Source organism: Epinephelus lanceolatus, chromosome 1 (assembly GCF_041903045.1).
Source record: "Epinephelus lanceolatus isolate andai-2023 chromosome 1, ASM4190304v1, whole genome shotgun sequence".
NCBI lineage: Eukaryota > Metazoa > Chordata > Actinopteri > Perciformes > Serranidae > Epinephelus > Epinephelus lanceolatus.
The window spans coordinates 16991248-17014610 of NC_135734.1; the positions used below are offsets into that span (position 1 = coordinate 16991248).

Here is a 23363-nt window from a genome sequence, read left to right on the forward strand (position 1 = left end):
TAATAAATTTTGTCTTATCAGTTCACCCCCTGCTATTTAAGTTAAAACTGTGTGTGTGCCTGTTCCCTGGTCTTAAGAATGTGTGAGGTGCACACATTCTTCCTTTACAAATACCAGTTATGTGTGGGAAAAGTCTAACCCATGGTTTTTCTTTGTACACATTGTTGATGCATCTGGTCCCAGTTGTTGCAGCACAACTTTGGCGGGAGTACAGTTAACTGCTCAGAAAAATGGCAAGCAAAGATTGTTTTCTTTGTGACTTCAATGTGCCAACAAGCTCAAGAGCTGCTGTGTGACTGGTTGTACAACTAACAAGAGCAAAAATCAAAGTCCCCATTGTTATAATCGTGAAGGAATTGCTAAGTAAGGAGTGGCTGGAGTGGCAGCCATTAAGTGAGCTCATGTTAACACCCACAAATGTGTCAACCAAAATAGACCCTGGTCCCCCAAGTCAAATCACACTTGTGTCTGCTCTACCTCTTTCATAATGGGTAAGAATAACAGACAAATGTCTTACTGCTAAAGCATATAATAATGATATAATAGTGCCCAAGCCCCTGTGTTTGGCCTTGCATGTAAGTGGTCTTTATAGGCCCATTCTTGGCCAGTTTAAAGAACTTTACTCAGACTCGCACTCATTTTTTATTATGTAAAATTTGTATGGGCATGATTCAAGGTGGATCAGTTTGAGTTTTCTGTCATATCTTGCCTTAGAATCACATGAAAGGGCTTTAGAATGATTGAACGCCATGTTGGCCTCAATATTCTTCAATCAAAATGTAACTTAAGGTCGTGACACTAACCAGAAAGGATGAGAAACCGAAGCTCACAAAAGATTTCGCAGTGTACAGACCAGAGAATATACAGGAATAAATAGAAACAGGTCGCTCAAAAGTTCAGGTCAAAACAGCAGCCCTGCATCACTCGTCCCAACTTGGACATCGATTTTGTTGCTGATGCTCGCATGTGTTGCATTCAGTAAGGACATGGTGTTAGAGCAAATAAAGTCATCTATTTGTTAAGACAGTGAGTGTATTCAGAATACCACCGATTTACAGTGTGACTATAATGGAATATAGTTACTCATATTTTGTATTTTTTTATTGGACAGCCTGAGATGTTGACCGATGGTGGCACTGTGAAAAGGCAGTTACTACAATTACAAGTAGCTGTTACAAATCCTTATGTGGGGAACATGATCTGTCTGTACCAAATTTCAATCTATCCAATTATTGTTAACATATTTCAGTCTGGACTAAAGTGGCGGACCAGCAGTGCCATCCCTGGAGCTGTTACCATGGCTAAAAACTGCAGAAATCACCAATTAAACGCCAGAGGCTAAAAACATAAGGCTGTTTATATGCAAGAAAAGAAAAAAGCAATAGCCAGGACTATCAAGATTAGACAATGCTGCATCACAGTAATACCTTGATGACAGTGTTGTGTTGAGAGCTGACAGAAAACTGTACACACAGCTTTATTTACAGTCATTAGTTTGAATCCAAATCTTCAACAATAACTGTCCTAACCCATCACAAATGCAATCACATCCTTATGAATGCAGCCAGGAGAACAAGTTATGCGCTGACACACACACACACATCCGTTATCTATTTTCCCTCAGGGCGTTGGTAGCTCCATAATCAAATCTAGTTATCTCACCCACACACTTTTCATACATCTCCAGCCCTGCTGTACCACACAGGACCATCTTGCCCAATCATCCCATCCTGCACTGGGGGGCACAGAGCCAGAGCTGAAATAGTGCCGCAGGCAGAGAATAGGCAAACAATCTCACATCTGCTCCTGAGAGTAACCTCAATCAAGCGTACTCACTACAAGTTGCTGACTGGCCCACAGATTATAAAACTGGCTATACAAACGATGACAGCATGAAATCGTTCAACCATTTTATTTTTTAGTCACACCTGGATACATGTTGATTTATTTGTGGTGTGTCTGTCAAGATTCCACAGGTACAAAGTGTGAAGGATTTGCAAATTAGCTGTCATCTCAAATTAACGAAACCCACACTGTGTTTTGACAAATAAAGCCGTAGCTGCTGCAGGGATGCCCTTTATGAACTTTGTGCTTTCAGTCTGAACATAATGCTCAGTGTGCTGGACCAAACATCCTGTCAACATAAAACATCTTATATGTTGAAGTTAAACTGGACACATGATACACGTGTTGGTAAAGAGCTCAGGCACTTTGGTGGTTAACTGCAATGGTACTGCAATGTTTCTATATCAGATGCCAATAGAGAGAAACTGGCAGATCCAGACCTGAGGCCACATACCTGGTAGCGAGCTGAGCTCATTAGCTGAAGCGTACCAGCTTTTGTTTCTAATTTTAAGCACCGCAGACTCAAATTACCATCACCTTGTCAGGAAAAATTTGTTCAAATAAGCACCATATTATTATTGGAAAATGTCAGAATGCACATAAAATTCATTATACCCTGGGTGACTGATACAACTCTGGAAAGTCTTGACACCAATAAGCATTCTTGCAGTCGCTCCACCAAGGAGTGGAAGCGTCCAATCACCTGAGTCTGCCTATGCCATTCAAAACAAATTGATTCATTGTATTCCATTAGGATGCACCACTTGCAGTGTATGTGGTCCTGGTGAGGATGAAAAAAAGCCCAATCTTTCTAATTGCCAGGTGATGGTAGCTGTCCACAGCTGTGACTCACCTCCCTCAATAACTCTGATGGAGAGCCATTAAGCTCCCATTACTCCATCACATATGCCGAGGACAGCTGCTTCTGCTGCTGCACAACGGGTGCAATTCACGCAGCTAAATGACTGTTCGTGCACCTGTCTTGTTTATCAGAAGGTTTTGATGCTCAGAGTTTTGTACTTTTTATGTTTCTTCTTAAGATTTCAGGCAAAAAAAGAACGAAATATTTAGTCGGTGTGTCTTTGAGATGACTTTGGAAACTTACAAGATATTTATTTTTTTTAAAAAGTGGAGCTGTGATACCGCTGCTGGAAAAGTTCTTTTTGCATATGCAATTTTACTCATATCAGTCTTATACTAACTGATTTATTGCAGTAAATCTGTGATTTAAAGACTTTAATGACATTTCTTGTTTTTCACATTGATGACTTTTTTTCTAACCTTGCATTTCCAAAATAAGTATATGTGTGAGTATGCATTCTTTCAGGGTAAACACATTTTAGTTTGGGATGAATGTCATTAAAACAGTTTGAGATGATTTTTTTTTGTCTTATTCAAACAACATGCACATCCCTGTTACTAAAGAACAGTTGGTGGGGTTAGTTGTAACAGGCAAAGGGTTAGTGGTAACTGCTGGAAAGTCTGCTTAACACAATTAATTCAATACAGTTCTATCTGTATACAATAGGTCTCCATCTACATCAGGGGAAAGATAGGTATCCGCACAGGTATCCATCCATCTGTCAGTGATATTCAGTGGTTGGACCCATAGATGTACAAGGAATGGGTAACCTATATCCACATGTCAAAATATGAGTTTTGAATGAATGAATATTGACAAGACTGTGAAACTGAGTGTCACTTAGATATCTGCCAAATTGAAAATACAGGGTATATCTCATTTAATTAAGACATTAATTTAAACTCAACATAAGTGTGAAGTGCAAAAATGGAGAAAATACACTATAGGAGGCTTAGCTCTAACATCAGGTTACAACTAACCCCACTGTGTGGAAATTTCATCAAGTCTTGCTAACACTTGCTGGGCGTTGGGTACATTATTCAAAAACAGTGCTATGTTTTAGGCAACGAGACAGTTATTAAGGTAATACTGTACATGGTTGGATACGGTGACTTACATTGACAGCTCAGTAATCGAAAAACAAGCATGACAAAGAAATTTACTTATGTCTGCTGAAACACGTCCAATCTCTGTGGAATTTTGCGGGTCACTGTTTGCCGTTATTGTGGTCAACGGGCCAGAAGCACAAAAGGAATGACCCTGTGTAACCACTTTTAAAGTCCATGTTACAATTGACCCCACATTGGCTTGTGCCCTGTGCTTCCTTACCTACAGTGCATGCATCTGGTCTCATGAGTGACAATAATGGTCCCAGTGGATGCTATGTGTGTCTCCTCATCCTTTATGAGAAAAGTGAGAGAAATGGCAAATTACTCTTCGGCTGTTGGTGATCACTCAATGGTCAGTTTGACTGATCTTAAGTCCCGCCCCCCTTAGTTACTGTTGTTGTATGTTGTATTCCCCTTGTAAAGCACTTTGTGATCTATGTCTGTGAAAAGCACTATATAAATTAATTTTACTTACTTATTTATGCTGCCTGTCAGGCAGTATAGCTTCACAAAGCCAACAGCAAGGACTACAGTATGCTATGAAAGGGATGTAGTCACGATGTTAACTTTTATGTACAAGGGAAACTGACATGAATCAAGGCTTCAGGGTTCAATGAAAAAGGCAGAAGTAGAGACCAAAGATGAGAAGACATGAGATCAGTCAACATTACTCCTGTGCTGCTGGGTATGTGTCCCCTTTTCCCATCAGTCTAGTATTCTAAAGAACTGCATTAATTACTGAAAAGAGAGCATGGTGCTGACCTGATGTTAGTTTCTCTTTAATGTAGAAAGTTATGTTAATTGCTTCAAGGCTGCACATAGCCTTACAGTGATAATATAAACAAAGGAATGTTACCCTTGATCTGGCAAACGATAATTCATGTCATCTGTAAAATATGTTAGAAACCAACATGTCGGTGAAGATTCTCAGTCATCCAGGTCATGGTAAACATAAGTGCTATATCGTAGGCAACTGGACTTGCTTGCGTCTCTTGAAGACATTTTGCCTCTCATCCAAGAAGCTTCTACAGTTCTAAATGACTGGTGTGGAAACACAGGCTTTAAACTCTGTGTGGGTGTGAACCCTTACAGAGTCGTTGAGGGCACATGTTGGTCGTTGACCCACCTGGCTACCACGTGTGTCGTTAGGGTTAGATGGGACCAGGTGTGAATGGGTGTGAAGTCTTCTGGGGAGGGATCCCAAGACTGCATTGAAGGTGGGTGATAAGTAGTGTCATAGGCCACCTCCTCTGTTTGACGATGGTTGTTCCAGTTTGATGTAGATGGCTTCTTTCACGCCATCTAATGATGCACACGATGGCCAGGTGGGTCAACAACTCACATATGACCTCAAAGACTCTGTAAGGGTTCACACCCACACAGAGTTTAAAGCCTGAGAGTCTGCACCAGTCAGTTAGAACTGAAGAAGATTCTTGGATGAGAGGTGAAACGTCTTCAAGAAACGCAAGCAAGTCCAGTTGCCTACGCTATAGCACTTATGGTTAGAAATCAACCTATCTGTCCTTTTCCCAATCTCTTTAATGTTACCACAAAAACAGAGGAAGCAAAATGACGTTGATAATGTGACATTAGATTGACTCCTCTTGGTGTAGCAATACCGTAGCTAGTTAGCCAGCATTTTGCTAACTTAAGATGTGACAATATGCAATTTATTGTGTCTGAGAAGACTGTGACATTCCCCCAGCCACATCCTTTAACCATCTTCAAAATTTGGTTTTCTTTTCAGCATAGACAGTTGTCACGTCATGTTCTATAAATACTACATCCATCTCCTCCACAGACTGCATTTATTTGCTGTGAGCTCTATGAATTATATCTTATTATCTGAATTATCTTAATTTTGTTGGGATGTCAGATACTCCAGCCGAAAAGCTAAATGAATCCAATTACCCAATAAAAAACACAAAACTCATGAGATAGCGATCCCTCAGTCCAGAGTAACTTTGATAAAATGCTAATCAGGGAGCCAAACAAGCAAGTCACAGACCCCGGTCAGATGTTAATAACAGCTCCACCAATTAGACAGATGACTCTGGTGACCCAGGATTCCCCACATGCACATCAAACAAGCGTAAACACTCATCAATCCCCGATCCTGACTTGAGGGAAGACTGAGACACAAAGTTTGTCAGCAGGAGCAATGTGTATGCAAATGGGCAAATGCTTGGTTTTAATGTGTTTTAAATGCAAACACATTTGCAGTCTGGGTTACTCCAACATATTGCTGCTAACGCAGATTTTATAATCCTGGTCTTCTGATCATGATTAGGAACTTGATACTATATCATATGCATTTTAGTATTTTTTTAACACCTTTGCCACCATGGACATATCAGTACACTCCTGTGGTGACGGTGTAGCTATCAACTTTGGAGCTTTCAACCCGTCAAAATAAAGCTGGCTGTAACATCACTGATAGCATCGGGCTTGAAAAGAGTGCTGATAAAAGTTTTGATGTCGCACTGAAATGATAACAAAAATGAAATGGAAAATGCCTGGCTCACTTTCACAAACAGGAAATCTACTTTGAAAGTTGGCCTTTCAGGATGTAAAAAATGAAACGTGGTAGCCAAATATCTAATAAATTCTGGACCATAGTGAGAAGATTACTTTTTTTTTTTTAGAAAATCTAGTACACCAAAAATCTTTGCTGGAGTGGAGAATAATTTGAGGGAGCATGCATGTTTTGTTTTCTTGTCGATTGTTGTTGTTGTGAAAATGAACATGGCTTTGTATCTATGTCCTTCAGATAAAACTGTGCTTGACTGTCAGTGGTTTGCTTGGCAATCTGAGACGTCTGCTTCACAACAGAAGTTACATTTCATGGCTCTTAGAGGCCACAGACTCCATCCCCAAACTGAAATTCATTTTAACCTTCTAACATGTTTACTGGTCACAGTCTTTTTTTAGTATTTGGGACACAGAGAGAACGAGTGTGTGTGTGTTTAGGTGGCCCTCCATTTCCCCAGTCCTTCACCGATAAATTTGACTTTGTCTTCCCATGACTCCTCTGCTCATGCCAGTCGGCCAGCAAGCCTGTCAGTTAGAGAGCACAGATCAAAGCCCTGTTTCAGCCACTCAGCCACTAAAGCCAGCATGACAGTGAACCATCATTAACACGCGCAGAGAGCGTTACTCCTCTTCCTTTTGGACTTAACGTCACTAATGTTCTGCCACTGTCGACCGCCTCACCAGGGCTCGTTTGTATTCAGGGAGAGTCTGCCACCCAGGCATAAGAGCCAAAAGATATGAGCTTGATACAAAAGTGTGCAGGATGGAAGAATTTGATGGGTACAGCAATGAGACAGTTAATTCTCAGCAGCAGAGCTGACAGAGCTGATTATAGCCACGGCTGTGTTAAGACGCTGACAGCTGAACAGTGCTGCTGTCAGGGCCTGAGGGAATTATTGGGTGTTGGGTGAGAAGTGACGGATAAAAATCAGCGTCTTTATAATATCATGGTAATGAGATGAAAATAATAAGGAAAAGATGGGGACATTTTTTTTTATTCATATAAAACAAGAAAGTAAAGGGAAATATTGCTTTTAAAGTGTGGATATGTGATCTTGACATTTACAATCTTTTTAACATGCCCACAGTCCACTTTATTGATTTAGTGGAAGCATTAGTCACAGTCCGTCCATCAGTGTACAGAGGGCGCTGAAAGAAAGGCATTTAAAGAGGCAAAAAAACGGCGCTGAACTGTGAAAGATAGTAAATGGGCCTCTGAAATTATGTTTGCTGTCTGCAATGCACTCACCCAAAGTGTTAGTAAGTAAGTAAGGGGGTAGACAATAATTGATTGGTTCTGCCAGGTCAAGAGAAGAGAGTGTTTCATGCTGTAAAAGCATCCAAATGTCTTTATGCAAACACTTCCACACAGAAATGGCAACATACAATATGTTGTCTGTAGATCAATGCTGTCGTGGAGGCAGAAACAGAAAATAAAACAAGTCTGATGCATATTTAATATGTACTGCTTCCAACAATGCTGGCGCCAGACAATTATCAGCAAGGGGACACAGAGTTTCATGGGTGGGCCTTCTTTTTACTTGGTCAGAGATCAGGGGCCCTATTTAGATGGTCTAAAGCGGACGGCGGAGGGCGCATAATCCATGTCGCAAGTGTCATTGCTATTTAGATGCAGGCGCAGTTGTCATTTTCACACCCTGCGCCCTCATCGTCTAACTAGCAAATGAACTTGCACTTCTCTGGGTGTGTTGGTCTAAAAATGAGGAGTGGTCAGGAGTGGTCAGGTGCAGTCATGGCGCGTTGCTAGTTAGATGACGTAAAAAGCAAATGCGCCAGTGACCAATGAAAACCTGGTCTAAAGTCAACGGCGCAGTATTTCGCTGTTAAACAAGTTAGTAATATGCGTCTCTAGGCGGGTGCACAATGCGCGTGCTCTCTGCTCAGACACACACGGAGCAACCACACATATGCAAAAGATAACAAATAAAAATATGATTACAATGTGAAAGGTTATTATTGTGCACATTAAAATATTTATCAGAAACACGTCTTAATGGTCAGTCATTAATCAGAATGATCTAATCGCAGTAATAATGACCATCATAATTTGTAATAATGACAAATGAAATTGTGAAATTATCTGAACAATCAATCATTTTTTTGATTGAAAACCAAAGCCCACACATTGCATTTATTTTAACATTTTATACTGGGCTACATTATATACTAGGCTACATTATATTATATTATCATATCGTTATCTAGGACACACATGCAAATAAGAGGCAGAACACAGCTCTATGAAACATGTGAAAACAATTAACAAACGTGGGTGGGGGGGGAAACGCTGAACAGGTCCTAGCTGCAGGACAGCACCTTGGGGAGCTCCGTGGCAGTCCTGACAGCTGTGCTCTGTTATATGATGAAAACAGGTTTGAATAATATTTCACAGATATTTAGTAAGATCTTTCTTGTATTAGTGATCCCACACCCGCTTTACCTCGGGGAGCTTGGGTGCTTGTCTGCTGTCCCCGTAGATCTGGTTCTGACGGGCCTTCACCTCCCACACGAGGAGATCCGTCTCCTCAGCTGTAAAACGCTCACTCTTTCCAGTTGGTAGGTCCGCCATCTAACTAGCTCTCCACCGTGCGCTCCAATCGCTCCTCTTTTAAAGGGAATGAGAGGTGACACTCTGATTGGCTTATTGAATGATACGCCCAAAACACACCCATGACTAATTCACAGAGTAAGTCCAACCATTTTAGACTCTCCGCCATGGCGCACAGTCTGAAAACGCGCTGTTTAACTAGCAAGTTACTGGGACACGCCCATGCGCCGCATGCCTGACGCTTTGCGTTTTAGACCATCTAAATAGGGCCCCAGATGTTTTTTTATTTGTTTGTTTCATTTTGGTTTTTTGTTATTGCATTTGAGTTTGGCCAGACAGATGGAGGAGGTGTCTTTTTACTGAGAATTAGTTCCTAACCTTGGTAGCCTGGTTCCAGACCATAGAACCCGCCCACTCAACTGAGTAGGCTTGCATCTCTGGTCTGGCATACTGCAATGAATTTGCGATTTATCTTGTCCAAGCGATGGACCGACCAATGAACATTTTAAGGCATTTTAAACGGGCAATGCTCGCTTGTTTTCGGCACCCCCGATGCATGGATACTAATGACGTCAGATTCTGGGTGAGTCATTGATCTCTACTGATTGGTTAGGGAAAAATCAAAGTTCTGGGAGCTTCAGTCTGACACTCAGGCTATAACCTTGGACCAGTCAGAATTGAGTATTCAACCAAGCCATTTTATAACCCCACACATGTACCTCAATGTATCACATGTCCAATAAACAAAAAGATGCGTACGGACCAAAATCAAACAGAGTATCGATCTATTCCTGCACTGTGGGTCTTAAGTGGTATGAAGATGGCTCTTGAAACTTGGCCATCTGACCCCCATTCCCTCGTCGTGAAGAAAAGCATAGCTTACTGTGTCCTCTCTTGTAGTATTGCAAAAGTTACTTATGACAATTCCAACTCTGAAACAAAAATGAATATGCTAGTCCAGCCTTTGTAATGCAATGAGCAAACAGCAGGATGGGAGAGAGTTGTCACCAAAACAAATAAACAGCTGATTTCCTAATGCAAATCGTCCTTACGGATAATCACATCATCACAGAAGCTGTGTCTGCACTTCAGTGGAATACAGTGACAATGAACTGGCATGCAAAACGCATGATAGCCAACCCCTCCCGCCACACAAAACAAAACAAACAAAGCAAAAAAATTATGTAAGCCTCCATCATCACAGTGCAAACACAGCCAAGCAACCGTTAGTGACAGACACTTTAAAAAAACATTAATAGTGAACAGTGATCATGGCATTTTGGAACCCACCACTACAAACAGAGTATTGTTATAATGTTATAAATTAGATTGGCTCAGAGAACTATTAAATATACACTGATTAGCTGAAGTGAAGTGAGTAACATTGATCATTTTGTTAAAATGCAATGTTCTGCTGGCAAACCTTGAGTCCTGGCCTTCATGTGGATGACACTTGATATGCACCACCCCACCCAGACACCGTCCAAGACCAAGTGCCCCCTCTTATGACAATGGTTCTCCCCAGTGGCAGTGGCCACACTAGCAGGACAACGTACCATGTTGCACCACAAAAACTGTTTAGAAATGGTACAAGGAGCATGACAAAGAGCTTCAGATGTTGACCTGGCCTTCAAATTAGCCAGATCCCAATCTGATCAAGCATCCATGGGATATGCCAGTACGCCACCTTGCAACCCACAGGACTCCAAGGATCTGTTGTCAACACCTTGGTGCCAGACATCACAAGACACCCCCAGAGGTATTGTGGCCATGCCTCAACAAGTCAGAGCCAGGTCCGATCCAAGAGTGCCCCACCCTGGATCAGGGATACCTCTGAGGTACCGGCACATCCCATACTTGATCAGATTGGGGAATTTAGAGGCCAGGTTGACGTCTTGAGGTCTTTGTCAGGTTTCTCTAGAAATTCCTAAGCAGTTTTTGCCATGTGGCATGGTGCATTATCCTGTTGATGAGCCCACTGCTGTCATAGAGTGAAGGGGTATACTTGGTCTACAACGGTGTTTGGGGAGGTGGTGCATGTCAAGTGGCATCCAAATGGATGTCAGGACCAAAGGTTTCCAAGCAGAATATTGTATTGTGACAAGATGATCACTGTTTTTCACTTTACCCACCAGTAGTTTTAATGTCTTGGCTGATCTTGTACAGTTTTTTAGGAAAATAGTCATTTTGCAAAATTGCGGTAAATGTGTATTATGTTGGTAAATTTACAGATTGATTGGAAATTCTGCTTGATGACCATTTTCTCAAAAAAAAAAAATTACAAAACAGTTAAGAAAAAAATTAGTCAGTGCAATGGCCTATTTGATTTGATGATCGCATTACTACAGAGCCCCTAAAGTCCTGAAAGGTGACATTTTTTTGTTTTTGTGTATGCAAGTTATTATTTTGTGTGCACAGGATGAAAAAGTATCACTTTCCAGGACTTTAGGGGCTCAATTTTATTACTGGAAAACAAACTCCACCTTTTCATTAGAAGTTAGTCTTGAAAACCGATTGGATACTAAATTTTGCACACTGATTCCCTCCTTACCAGCAGTAACGTTACTCTCATTCCATCGGGAACCAACAGGTAGCTAGCTAGTTAGTTTATCGCCACTCCCCCCCCCCCCCCAGCCTGTGATTTGTGGGCGTAACTTTCCATAAACGTAGCGATAACAAAGCCCACCCATTTAGAGTGAGGTTTTTTCCCATGTTGCTGTTACAAAACAGCCTTTACACACACACACGCACACACACACACACACACACACACACACACACTCATTGATGACCACACCATTGTGACTGTCTATTGGAAATCTGCAAAACAGAGCTACCAGCAAAGCAGAAGAGGTGGAATAGGAAAGTTGTGAGCTGCTGTCACTAGATTTAGTGTAATGGCCCCCAAGAGGCCAGGTCTGTGTAGGAGAGGGTTGGAGTCAGAGAGGCAGACTCATCAGTGTTGCAGGTGTTGGAGCGCAATGGTTGCTGGTGCTGCTCCAGCTTTATAACACTGCAGATCATACAGACTGAACCTTGAGGAATAAAAGGAACAAGATCTGTGTGGCCTCAACGAGAAAAAAATCCTTTAAAGTGAAGACTGTTCCACTAAAAATTCAAAGCATAAACTGCCTATAAGCAGATGGTTCCTATTGCTGAACAAAAATGCTGTGTGTGTGTGTGTGTGTGTGTGTGTGTGTGTGTGTCTGTCTGTCTGTCTGTCTGTGCGCAGAGTGTGAGGTGCCAGTAGGTAGAGGTGGTAGTGTGATGTCCCTCATGATTGCACAAAGCTTGAGGCCAGACAGCCCATCGCCTCTGTCTCTCTCTGGGTAATTCAGGGTTGTTGCTGTATTATTATCTTTCAGATAGTCGTCTTAATTAATCAGCTTTTTGCTTTTCCGTCTTGCTTATTTAAGTCATTCGAATTTCACAACTCTCTCTGGTGCTTTTCTCTATTCTTTGGTCTTTCTTTTTCTGGCTCTCATAAACTTGCCCATGCTGAGGATGGCTTAACTAGCATAGTTAAGTATTAATGGAATATTAATGCCTTGGAAGTTGTGCTGTAAAATGTTCTATAACTTGTGCATTAATTTCAGAGGTTTTGGAAGCCAGTATTATCCAGTTGACTGTCTAACCTCCTCTGAGAAGTGCTGATCAAATCCTAGCTTAGCAACCATGATTAGGTGTGGCAGCAGCATCAGAGTTTAAAGTTTGTCTTTGTCCCTTTTTCTTTTCCAAAAGCAAAAATATAAGAGGAAAAGAGTTAGGAGTAGATTTCAGAGCATGTTTGTTCCAAAGTGAGCTGCTAGTATTAGCTAGCTAACTCGCTTACTACTACAATAGTAACCCAGCATTACTTCCAAGTCCAAAGAGTAGCAAATGATTAGCTTACATCATTTTGTGGGGCTTCAAGTAGGTCTACACGATAGGAGGAAAATATGCGATATGCAATAGCATTGAATATTGCAATATTACTTGAGATGAATAAACAGATATCTAACGCCCAGTTTAGACCAAAGATTTGTGGCGAGACGAGTTGAAACATGCAACCACTTGCAATGTTCTAAAAACCTGCTGATTCACACCTATGCAGCTAGATGAGATGGTGTATCATCTCTATGCAACAACTCTCTGTACCTCTGTTCTGATTCCCAGTTTTTCAGGCTTATTTTGTAGCTGAATATAATTTATAGCTTCTTAAAACATGAGTGAGGATAGCGATAGTGAGACTGGTTACAGCTGCAGTTGTAGTAGTGATGAAACAGTGTAAAAGAAGAACAAAATGAGCATCACATGGACTGTATTCATAATAAATACGGCACAATCATAGAAATAACCAGCAAGCAGCAGCAGTGACCCACCATCCGACACCAGAACACCATGAGTACGGAAACACAGGGCTTGGCGGGGATAGAGCATTCTGATCATTGATCAGCATTCTGGTCAAGTCATTTTGACTTGACCAGCGGACTTCACCACAAGCCGACTGGCTGTTGAAGCAGGTGATGTGTTGCCGACGATTTGACCAGCTGAGCTGCAGGTGACATCATCAGCCAGCTTAAGTGGAGCTCAGACAGCCAGTTCACACCACTGCAAGTTTTCTCTGCAATGTTCTAAAACAGTTTTGTCTCGTGAATCTTTGGTCTGAGCTGAGCTTAAGTGTGCTCAGTTCTACCTCTCTGCTGCAAACTGCTTGTTGAATTTAAAAAATTAATCAACATTCTTTCCATCATTCTTTTATTGAACAAATTGAACACTGAACTGAACATAAAAGGCACCATTAACAAAAAATTGTAACACTTTAAGTGCAGTTTTCTCCTGAAAGGCTCTTTCTACTAACTCAAATCAATATCATGGTCTTTCGCTATATGTTTATCGCGCAACACTTTTTAAAAAACGATATTGTGCTGCCCTTGCTTCAGGTTACATTAGAAAAAGCCTGGTTCAACACTCACAAATCCACTGTATGGGAGCCCATCCTATACATTCAGACTGTTTTTTGTCTCTTGTAAGCAAAACATCATTGTACAGTTAATGGTAAATTAACTTTCATGTTAATGTGTCTGTCCTTTCAAATTAAATTCCTACATGGTCCAGTCAGCTAGGTTCTGATTTATTTTGACAAAGCACAGCTCCTAATTGAGTATCTATTTTGTGTGTGTGTGTGTGTGTGTGTGTGTGTTTTTTCCTGCGACTAAGCGACCAATGAAATCTTGCAGACCAATGACCTTTCTGGCTGGTTGACTAACGTTCGGTCGACTATTGGGGGCAGCCCTGTTAATGAATGACTTTTTAATTGGAGCTTGTAAAATTTAATCTTTCTCATCAATATCTGAGACCCTTTGCAGGGTTCTCTTGAGGCTCATGTATGGTCCAAGTTAGATACGTATACACAGACAGAGCCTCTTGTCTGTACTCTGCGTTGATTTTGTCCATATTTGTGCACATTTTGTACTGCACATAGACATGGGCTAAATGTAGCAGTACCACCGAAAATCTTGGGGGAAGTGTAGCGTAGTTCAAGCGAGACATGACTTCAGGACAAGATGAAGACATTTTTTTAAATGGTGGAACAGAAAAAAATGGTAATACAGTACTCTCTATCCACATATTGAGATGTATTCTATGGCCTCACAGACCGCCGCTGTCTACAACGCTGCATCTGTTAAAAGGTATATTATTACGACCTGCCATTCTTGTTGCTGTCAGAAACTTTTATTCTTTCCCATAGTGCTAGTTGATGTATCTATGTCAACATAAAGAACACATGAAAGTGTGCAGGCAGTGACATTACAACATATGAAATTAACAGATCTATTTTCATACATAAAGGGAGAGTTAATGAGTCTTAGCCTGCCTCCTGTTCACGATGTTGCAGCTGTGAAAGGACATGTAAGCTTACGTCTGCTAGTATTCTGTATGTATCTTGTATTATTAAAAAGTACTGCATAATTTAAAAGAACCTTCAGTGTAATGTAGCCACTCCTCCCTCTACCTCTGCTCTCCAACAACCCCCCCCCATTCGCCTTGTCTGTGCCGCCGAGCGCTGCACAGCATCTCCACGGACTATCACATCCAGACGGTCCCGGTGTTCTTCTGCAGGCTCCGCTTCACTCAGCTTCACTCAGCTTCACTCAGCTGCCCGATATACCCGCTGCTTCTTCCCACATTAACCTGAATAACAAACCAGGGCTCGGTTAGCGGAGGCTAACTGGCTGTGTTAGCAGATGAGTGAAGTGGAGCATGAGGAGGAAGCACCGGTTAGCCCCGCTTTCACTGCAGGCAGATTCACTCGCCACAGGGGCGAGGAAATAAAACCTAAACAGCCAACTTAGTTTGGATTAGTTTAGAAGTTAGCGATGTCTTTCACTCACTCTCGGTCTCTGCTGTGTTTAGCTATTTCCCTGCTTTCCTTTTAGCGTTAGCACTAAGTTACTCGGCTGCCACGCTAACGCTCCAACTCCAACTGAGCCAGGAGCCGGGCTCACGATCTCACGGAGAAGAGTTGGAATGTTAGCATGGCAGCTGACTAGTGCTAACATCCCTACGCTTCTCCGCCAACGCTAACGCTAACGTCCCCACGCCAGAAGCGTGGGGACATTAGCGTTAGCACTAGTCGGCTGCCATGCTAACGTTCCGGGAAGTCCATGTCATTGGTCCGACAGCCCATTGGTTTGACATCCCATTAGTCTGACTGTCCACGGTGCTGAATGGCTCGCGGCGGGCGTATGGTGCGCCGCGACCAGCTTGAGGCGGAGCAGGCTCACGGCTTATGTGTTTGTCACTTTCTTTTTCATTTTAACCCACACCATGATCTTTTCCTGACCCTAACCAAGTGTTTTTTCTGCCTAAACCTAACCAGACCTTAACCACAGGGCATCATGATGATTTCTGAACGGACTTCGGAACAATGAGTTTAATATGGTCAAACCAATGGGCAGTTCCCCGTTCCGGGAGCCTGCTTAAGCGTGGGGACGTTAGCGTTAGCACTAGTCGGCTGCCATGCTAACATTCCAACTCTGGTTATCTTCAGGTGGATGTTCCGCTCTCTGCCATTTCATTTCGAAAAAGAGAGAGGGTGTGTGAGGTCATGCTATACTCCAGATGAAATTACACCTCTGGTTCTTCACATAGCAATTTTTTAATTCCTTCAATCTAGAAATGATGAATTTCGCTTATTGCTCCTTTACATACTATAATTTTCATGAGCCCCAGTGTGCGTAGCTGAAAGAGTCATTTCATTTAACTTGTGCTCTCCCTCCAACACTTGGGTATATTTTTGAAAGATCCTCATTCTTCTCCTTTACTGCTTATGCTCACATTTCACAGAAATGTTGCATCACATAAATGACTGAGACTCACCTGCAGCTCGTGTGCTCTTGGTGATAATAAAACTGAATCACCTGCCACAAGCAGAAATTTAACGTTTATCACTTTGACTGTAGGTTCCTCTCCAAACATGCCTCCCTCTCATTTGCATTTCTTAATGAATTCACTTCCCTGTCCTCCAGTTACTGTGCAATGACAAACATGCCCACCTCCATATGTTTCTCATCTCAGTCTGTCTTTGTTTATCTGCTCTTCACCATCCGCACTATTTTTCCTCTCTCGCTGACTCCATCTCTCTCTCCACAACTAATTTTCTCTAACCAGCTTAAGTCAGTTAGGCTGTGTGGCAACAGGCAGCGTGCCCAGTCTGTTGTGCCACAAAATTACTGCCAGCGTGTGAGTGTGAGAGAGAGAAAGGGACAGAGAGGTTCATGTTACTTGTGATGGTGTTGGGTCATGTGCAGGATAATTATATTGCAGTTTGCAAAGCTGAGCTCGTGTTTTATACACCACGTTCTTCATATGGTTAATTAACTTCGATGATGCTTGCAGTGCGGTACATATTCATACCAAAAGTGCTCAAACCTAGAGAGATGTGATGTGAAAGAGCATAGGAAATCAGAGTGATGATAAGTCGTGGCGTCAGATCTCCCCAGGGCTTTTCCACACTGTGTGAGATGCTTTCATATCTGTCCCAGATCCGTAAAGGAACCTATCAGATGTTGAAACCAGGGTCCTCATAAGCACAAAAGCGTATGCAAATGCAGACCATCCAGACGTTTAGCAGAGGAATTTAATCATAGCAAAGCATGCGATGCAATGCGCTGCACTCAGGAAACAAGATGAGAATTCCCCACTTTTAAGGAGCCATATATTAACTACAGGTATAGAAACATTGTATCACTACCACAAGCCACCAATTAGCGTTAAATTCAGCAGCTACAAGATTCATCTTCACCCTATTAAAGATCTTAGATTAAGTGTCACACGCAAGAAAAGGACAATCCATTAATGGTTTAATTGGTTCTCTCTGCTCTGAATGTAGTCGATGTGAACTTTGACCCAGTGCTTGTTGCCAATCACACCTCACCCTTGCTGATCCCTATTTGTTTCTCATCAGCACCTTGCACATACCTACAAAGGCCAAAATGCATTCAGTAACATTCTTATACAACCAGGAGATATATAGCTTTGTCTTCAGGTCTTAAAGTCTGCAGTACTACATGGGTTCAATCAGGTAAGATCTGAGAGACACAGGTATAGGCTGGGTTCAAGTCTCAGTTTCAGTGTGTTAATGTAACCAGTGAGAATACCTTCAAAACGGCAGTTAAGTGCTCTTAAACTGCATTCTGGGTAGTTCAGAGATCGCTGGACTTTGCGTCTGCAGTTGCAACCCAGGCTTCGAGAAATTACATTTACTGAATTGCATTCATTATTACGTTGTAGTGATCAGCTGATTTGGCTGTTATCAGGCCATTAAATGGCCGATATCAGCGGTGATAACTTTCGTGGATATGGGTTAGTAGGGGCCTACAGCACCCACAGTTTTAAGTGGAAGAAAATTAAAGGTCTTTAATGAGACTTTCTCCATTGTGCATGTGGGAAGTGGTGATGGATGGTTCAAACATAGGACTTGCACCCAGGAGCCCAGGGTTTGCGTGACATGTGAAACCAATATTTATGCCCAACCATGATCTTTTTGCAATTACATTGCTTAAGTGGCTAAACCTAAGATAGGGAAAGTGAAAACCTTACAGTCTTTTAATGACCATTGAATGGGCTTATAACAGCCTTCTGAACCTACCAATGGGTGTAATAGGCACCCTACTGACCCATATCTATGTTTCCTATTACCACACACAACAGCCATTTAATGGGCTGATAACATCCTCATCGGGTCCGCTGCTTAGATTATATTCAGAGATATTTCCTTGAGTTCCTGAAACACTGCAGGTTACGTACCAAGATGGATTTGCAAAGAGGTGGTCCCTGTTGGACATACAGGGTCCAGGACTGTGACATCAGAACCCCGCGTTTGTGTCCAGACTCCTATTTGTGGTGAGGTTTTGCAACAAAGACACTCTGGTTATGGTTAGTGAAAGATTGTGATTTTGGTCAGATGTTAATAAAACAAATGGTAGAAATCAAATAAAATATGTTGAAATATGTGAAAATAATGCTGATACATTAGGTATCAACATCTTTGTGTCTTTCCAGATCTGTTAATCAGCAACATTTCCTCATTAAATTAATAGAAAACATGATTTGCTTGGCATTGCATTTCCCTCAAAAATTTGCCGTTTCAAATTAGCTGCACATGAAGGCAATCTCCAGGACACAGGGCTGACAGTTTTGGTGAAATATAAGTGGGCTTTAGGAAAGTAAGAAATGTGGTTGCTTGATTATGTGGATTTCTTGCATTGGCTGTGCAGGCTCCAGCACACAGTAATGCCAGGCGAGCTCATTGCTTATCAATATCACTCTCAGCAGCTGGTGCTCCTCCATTGACTGACCTACTCTTCAATACACAAGCCAGACGGTCTCTACTCAGCTGACTGGGGAGACTGGTAAATGGCTGTGGGCCACATTAGACACATAAGTATTTCTTTATAATGTTTGAATTGACTAGACAGTGGAGCAGGGGTGGGAGAGCAGACTTTGACTTGCTTGTGAAACGGAGGGATTGAACAAAGGGCTGAACATGAAGGCTGTGCCTCGGCTCGGTGGCTGTAGGTTTAAACCTGTGCTTTCCTGTCCACACGCCAATTGTACCCTTCTCTTTTCATTTCTCTCCAGGAAGCAGACCATTGACTGACAAGCCCCGTGGGAGTGTAAACACTACTTTAAGAAAAAAAAACACATGTTGGATTCAGACCCCACATACTCCTCTTTCCCCTTTTATTTTTTTGTGTCAAACTGTTTCAGCAGTTTTCCAGTTCTGACACAACTGTAGCTCCTGAAGGCCAAGCTTTCCTACCAAACGTGCTGAAAACGACACATCAAACATAGTGAGAGATGTGAACATGGTGACAGACGTATCCTAGGGACTTAAAGCATTTTTGAGGTTGGGCAACTAAAACCACTTGATAAAGGCTCTGATCATGACAAAATATGATTTCCTGCGTTAACACTGAACAGATTGCTTATGCATAGTAACATTAAATCCTTCATTCTTTTACCCCCCTCCACCCCACCCTTTTTTTTACAGATCCAGCACCCACCCACCCCCTCACCATTTGTCACTGGCCCTGATAATAATCCGTTGTCAAAAGCAGGGAGTGTAGCCTGTAATAAGGGGTATTAACCCCGGAGGGAACAGCTATCATCATGGTTTGGAGATTTAAGCGAGTGCATGTACATGATGACAAAGGGAGAATAGCGAAGAAGAAGACCCAACGGGGAGCCTCTCTTCTTGAATAGGATTCTGACTCACACAACATCTGTACAAAGGATTTAGAGGATTTGAGAGGCCTTGACCTGTTATTAGAAGTGTTTGAATGTGACAGAGAGATTTAGCTGTTGATTTCTGCTTCAGGAGTGCCCCATACAGTAGCCTACGGGAACAACCTTGTACATATTTGAGATGTCTTTAAAGCTCAATAGGCCACCACCCAACATCAGACATGTTTGCAACAGAGTGTGTAGCTGTATATTCCAACCGATTACATACATTTCGCCTGTAGTTTGAACCTTGCATGCATCAAATGTTTTCTGAGATGAACTCTCTCAGCCTGTCTTGCTCTTATTCTCACTCATTTGCACTCTCTGTCATACACACACACACACACACACACACACAAAGCGGCAGTGAAGCAGCAGGGGAAAGCATCAACCCTCCCCCTTTCGATTAATGATTTCTTCTTCCCAAACTCCTCTTCTCTCTGGTAGGAGGCATCTGCACCACTACTCTGCCTGTCTCCTTCTTTTTCCAACACATCAGCACATAATCACACACACACACACACACACGTCTGAGAAATCATTTGCATAAATGCAGGGAGTTATCAGAATAGGACTCATGATTTACCTGAATGGTGCTTAATTGCGCATCACTGAGGCATGTAATCCCAATCGCCTCATCGTTACAAGCAGAAAAACACAAAATCCGAAACCATGCTGGGCTTTGACTGGTAGCCTACGCAACACTTTGCTAGCCGTCCTCTCTGCTTGAAACTAAACTGATTCTCCACTATCGCCCACCATTTTCTACACAACACAAACGAGCAGAATATAAAAAAATAAATAAATAAACGGTTGTTCATTCAGTCAAATGAAACACTCATTTCTTGCCAGGGTCTGTTTTTTTCTGGGGTTTTTTTCACTCTGAGCAGAGAGATGTGGCAGTGAGCTTCTCTGAACGTCAGAAAGCCCATCAATAATGCACACACAGCTTGTTATAGCTCAAACTCACTCTGCTTCGATGGCTCACCAACCTAAAACCCAGCATCAAAGACCAGAGAGATGTCTCTCAGAGTGAATGTGTGTGTGCAAGCGTGTGTGAAGAATGTGAAGACATGCCAGCACTGGAGTGTCTGAGAGGCAAAAGGCGTTGAAAGCCTTGACTTTAAAACCTTTTCTAATGGGAAGAGGAATGACTGTTTATTCTCATGGAACAGGCGATGTGGGGAGATTCATTTGGCGCAGGGGGATTTTTTTTTTATTTTTTATTTTTTTCCTCCTGAAGTACTTTCTGAGAAAGAAAAATACCTTTGTACTGAAAATTTATAAAATGTGACAAAGATTGAAGTCAGGGACACAGGCACTGTGTGAATGTCAGAAAACTTTTAAGTCTTTAACATCCAGTACTTTGTAAAGAATGCAGAAAAGGAAGGCAAGACGTTTTCAGTGCTCTGCCAGTGGTTACAATGGGCACAGCATGAGCTTCAGTATGAAGGAGGCTTCTGTCTGACAGGATCTTCAACCCAGTCACCAGCATAGCCACTGGCGTTGTACAATTCTGCAAACCATGGATGAGTTGCATTTGTACATCTTGTGTGGATATGTTAAAACTTTATATTTCTTCATGTTTCTATTTTCAATTTTATGATATGACAGTGCTGTGGTTATGTTTAAGCACAAAAACCACTTGGTTAGGGTTAGTAAAACATCATGTTTTGGCTTAAAATACCCTGATTTTATTGCACAAACATGGCTGGAAATGTCCCAAACCCTTGTCAAAAAATGCCCAAATTTGTCTTCAACAGTGGTCTGCTGCTGTCTGCTATGTGGCAGCCATCTCGCTAAGGTGTCACGCCATCCACAGTCCCCTCCTCCTCATCATGAGACACTTAACTCCTATGAGAACCACTGTAGAAATGTTGATATGATACATTTGAAATGTACAAGTGTAGCATACCAATGGTTTGCAGGAATGTACAATGCCAACATTTTATTATAAGCACCACTATGGAGACAAACCAGCCTCAACCAGGTGCACAGAGTCCTAGATTTAAAAATTTTGGGACTTTTGATGGAGCATATAAGGGCATTCTGCTTGTGTCACCCAACATTAAAACCATAGTTTGTCTCCTTAACTGGCTTTCCAGTAGGACCATGCATAGCCAGTGGTGCACACACCTCTACTTTCCTTTTCCTTTCCATTTAAACATCAGCATGCATGAGTTATTGTGATGCTCTGCACATCTCCAGACCTCCTTTTGATGGCACAGGTCGGAAACGCCTTCAGTGAGAGGTGAGAAGTTTTTTCTCACGGAATTGCAAACAAATCAACTGAATAATAATTTTTAAAAACGCTTACTTTAAATAGTCTTGGTAGACAGATTGGCTTAACAACTTTCCTGATAAGTGAACTAACCCATGCAGACTGCAGGCTGTCTCCCCACCCAAAAACCTGCAGCTCATTATGCGTTTTACCAGCGTATAGGAGAAGTTGTATCTATGTATTACGGATCATCCTCTCACTAAACCCCACAGGAAGGGTGGGGCGTTGTCATAACTTTTCCACCACACCGCACCGAACTTTCCTGTCCGTCGCGTGCGCTCCCCGCGTCCGCAACTCACCTGCAGGAGACGGTGATTTCTACTTTGGTGGCGGGGATGTTGCCGGTGATCGGATCGAAGTCGTACACCGATGACATGTCCTCGAGTTTGTCCATAACGTCTCCCTCCATCATCTCCATCGCTAGAGCTCGGGGTGGCTCGGGTCTGATCCTGGAGCCGCACAGCCTGGCTCTGACGGAGCGCGTCGAGTCTCCGGGGACTCCAGAGACCAGATCAGAGACCAGACGGCCCCCGGTCCGAGCGGGTGAGGCAGCCACTTCACAAATGTTGAAACTGGAGTGGAGGGAGCACTAAGTGAGTGGACACCCGCAAAAAATGGCAGAGGCGCACTTGGTTAACTCTCCATGCAGCGTAAATAAAATCTTTTGGAGAAAAAAAAATGCGGGGACAGTATCTGAGATTACTGTTGCGCCCTCACCGAGCCGCTGCACATCACATGGAGAGGTGGACTCCTCTCTGCGCTTTGTCTTCAGTCTGTGCGCACAGCAGAGCGTGTGATGAGAAAAGGGCTAGATACACTCAAACACACCCATCCTCCTCCCACACGGAATTACACTCAAGTGCTGGCAACCCTGCCCATGCCCCGGTGCTGCTGCTGCTGTCGCCCTGCAACAGCCTCTGTGCTGCTCACTGACAGTGTGTGAGAGCGTGTCATGGTCTTTTCATTACGCACCTATTATATTTCGTATTTAAGACTTTATGTGAGGCTTGGTGGGCAGAATGTAGTGTAAAAAACGTCAAAACCATTAAACTACAGTAGCCTAATAAACCATTAGTTTTACATTTTGCAGTAGGTTGTTGGTAGTTAAGCTAAATTCATATTTTCATAGTGGTTCAAGTAGTTGAAATACTATTTGTCATTTTTTGTGTAGTTAGCTACTGAAACTACAAGTTAGGGCCATGAAAGCAAATAATGTTTTTTTTTTTCTTTTTATCATTTTACCATTGCTTCTCTTCTATAATTGAACCCAGTTTGTACACAATTAGTGATAAGTAATGATAATTATCCTTCATACATTCATTTTCCATTACAGCCTATCCTGCTATGGGTCACGGAGGGTTGGAGCCTACGTAGGGTACACCCTGGACAGGTCTC

At 42.3% G+C, this 23363-nt stretch overlaps 1 protein-coding gene across 1 annotated transcript in view; it reads right to left on the reverse strand.

The window, feature by feature from the left end:
- The window catches only part of cpne5b (copine Vb), a 185029-nt gene extending 162253 nt beyond the window's left edge, over positions 1 to 22776 (reverse strand). The window contains exon 1 of the mRNA XM_033627403.2: positions 22268 to 22776. Within this exon, the coding sequence (XP_033483294.1) occupies positions 22268 to 22386 (119 nt within the window). The 5' untranslated portion in view covers positions 22387 to 22776. The remainder of the gene's footprint in view (positions 1 to 22267) is intronic.
- Between the last annotated feature and the right edge of the window lie 587 nt (positions 22777 to 23363).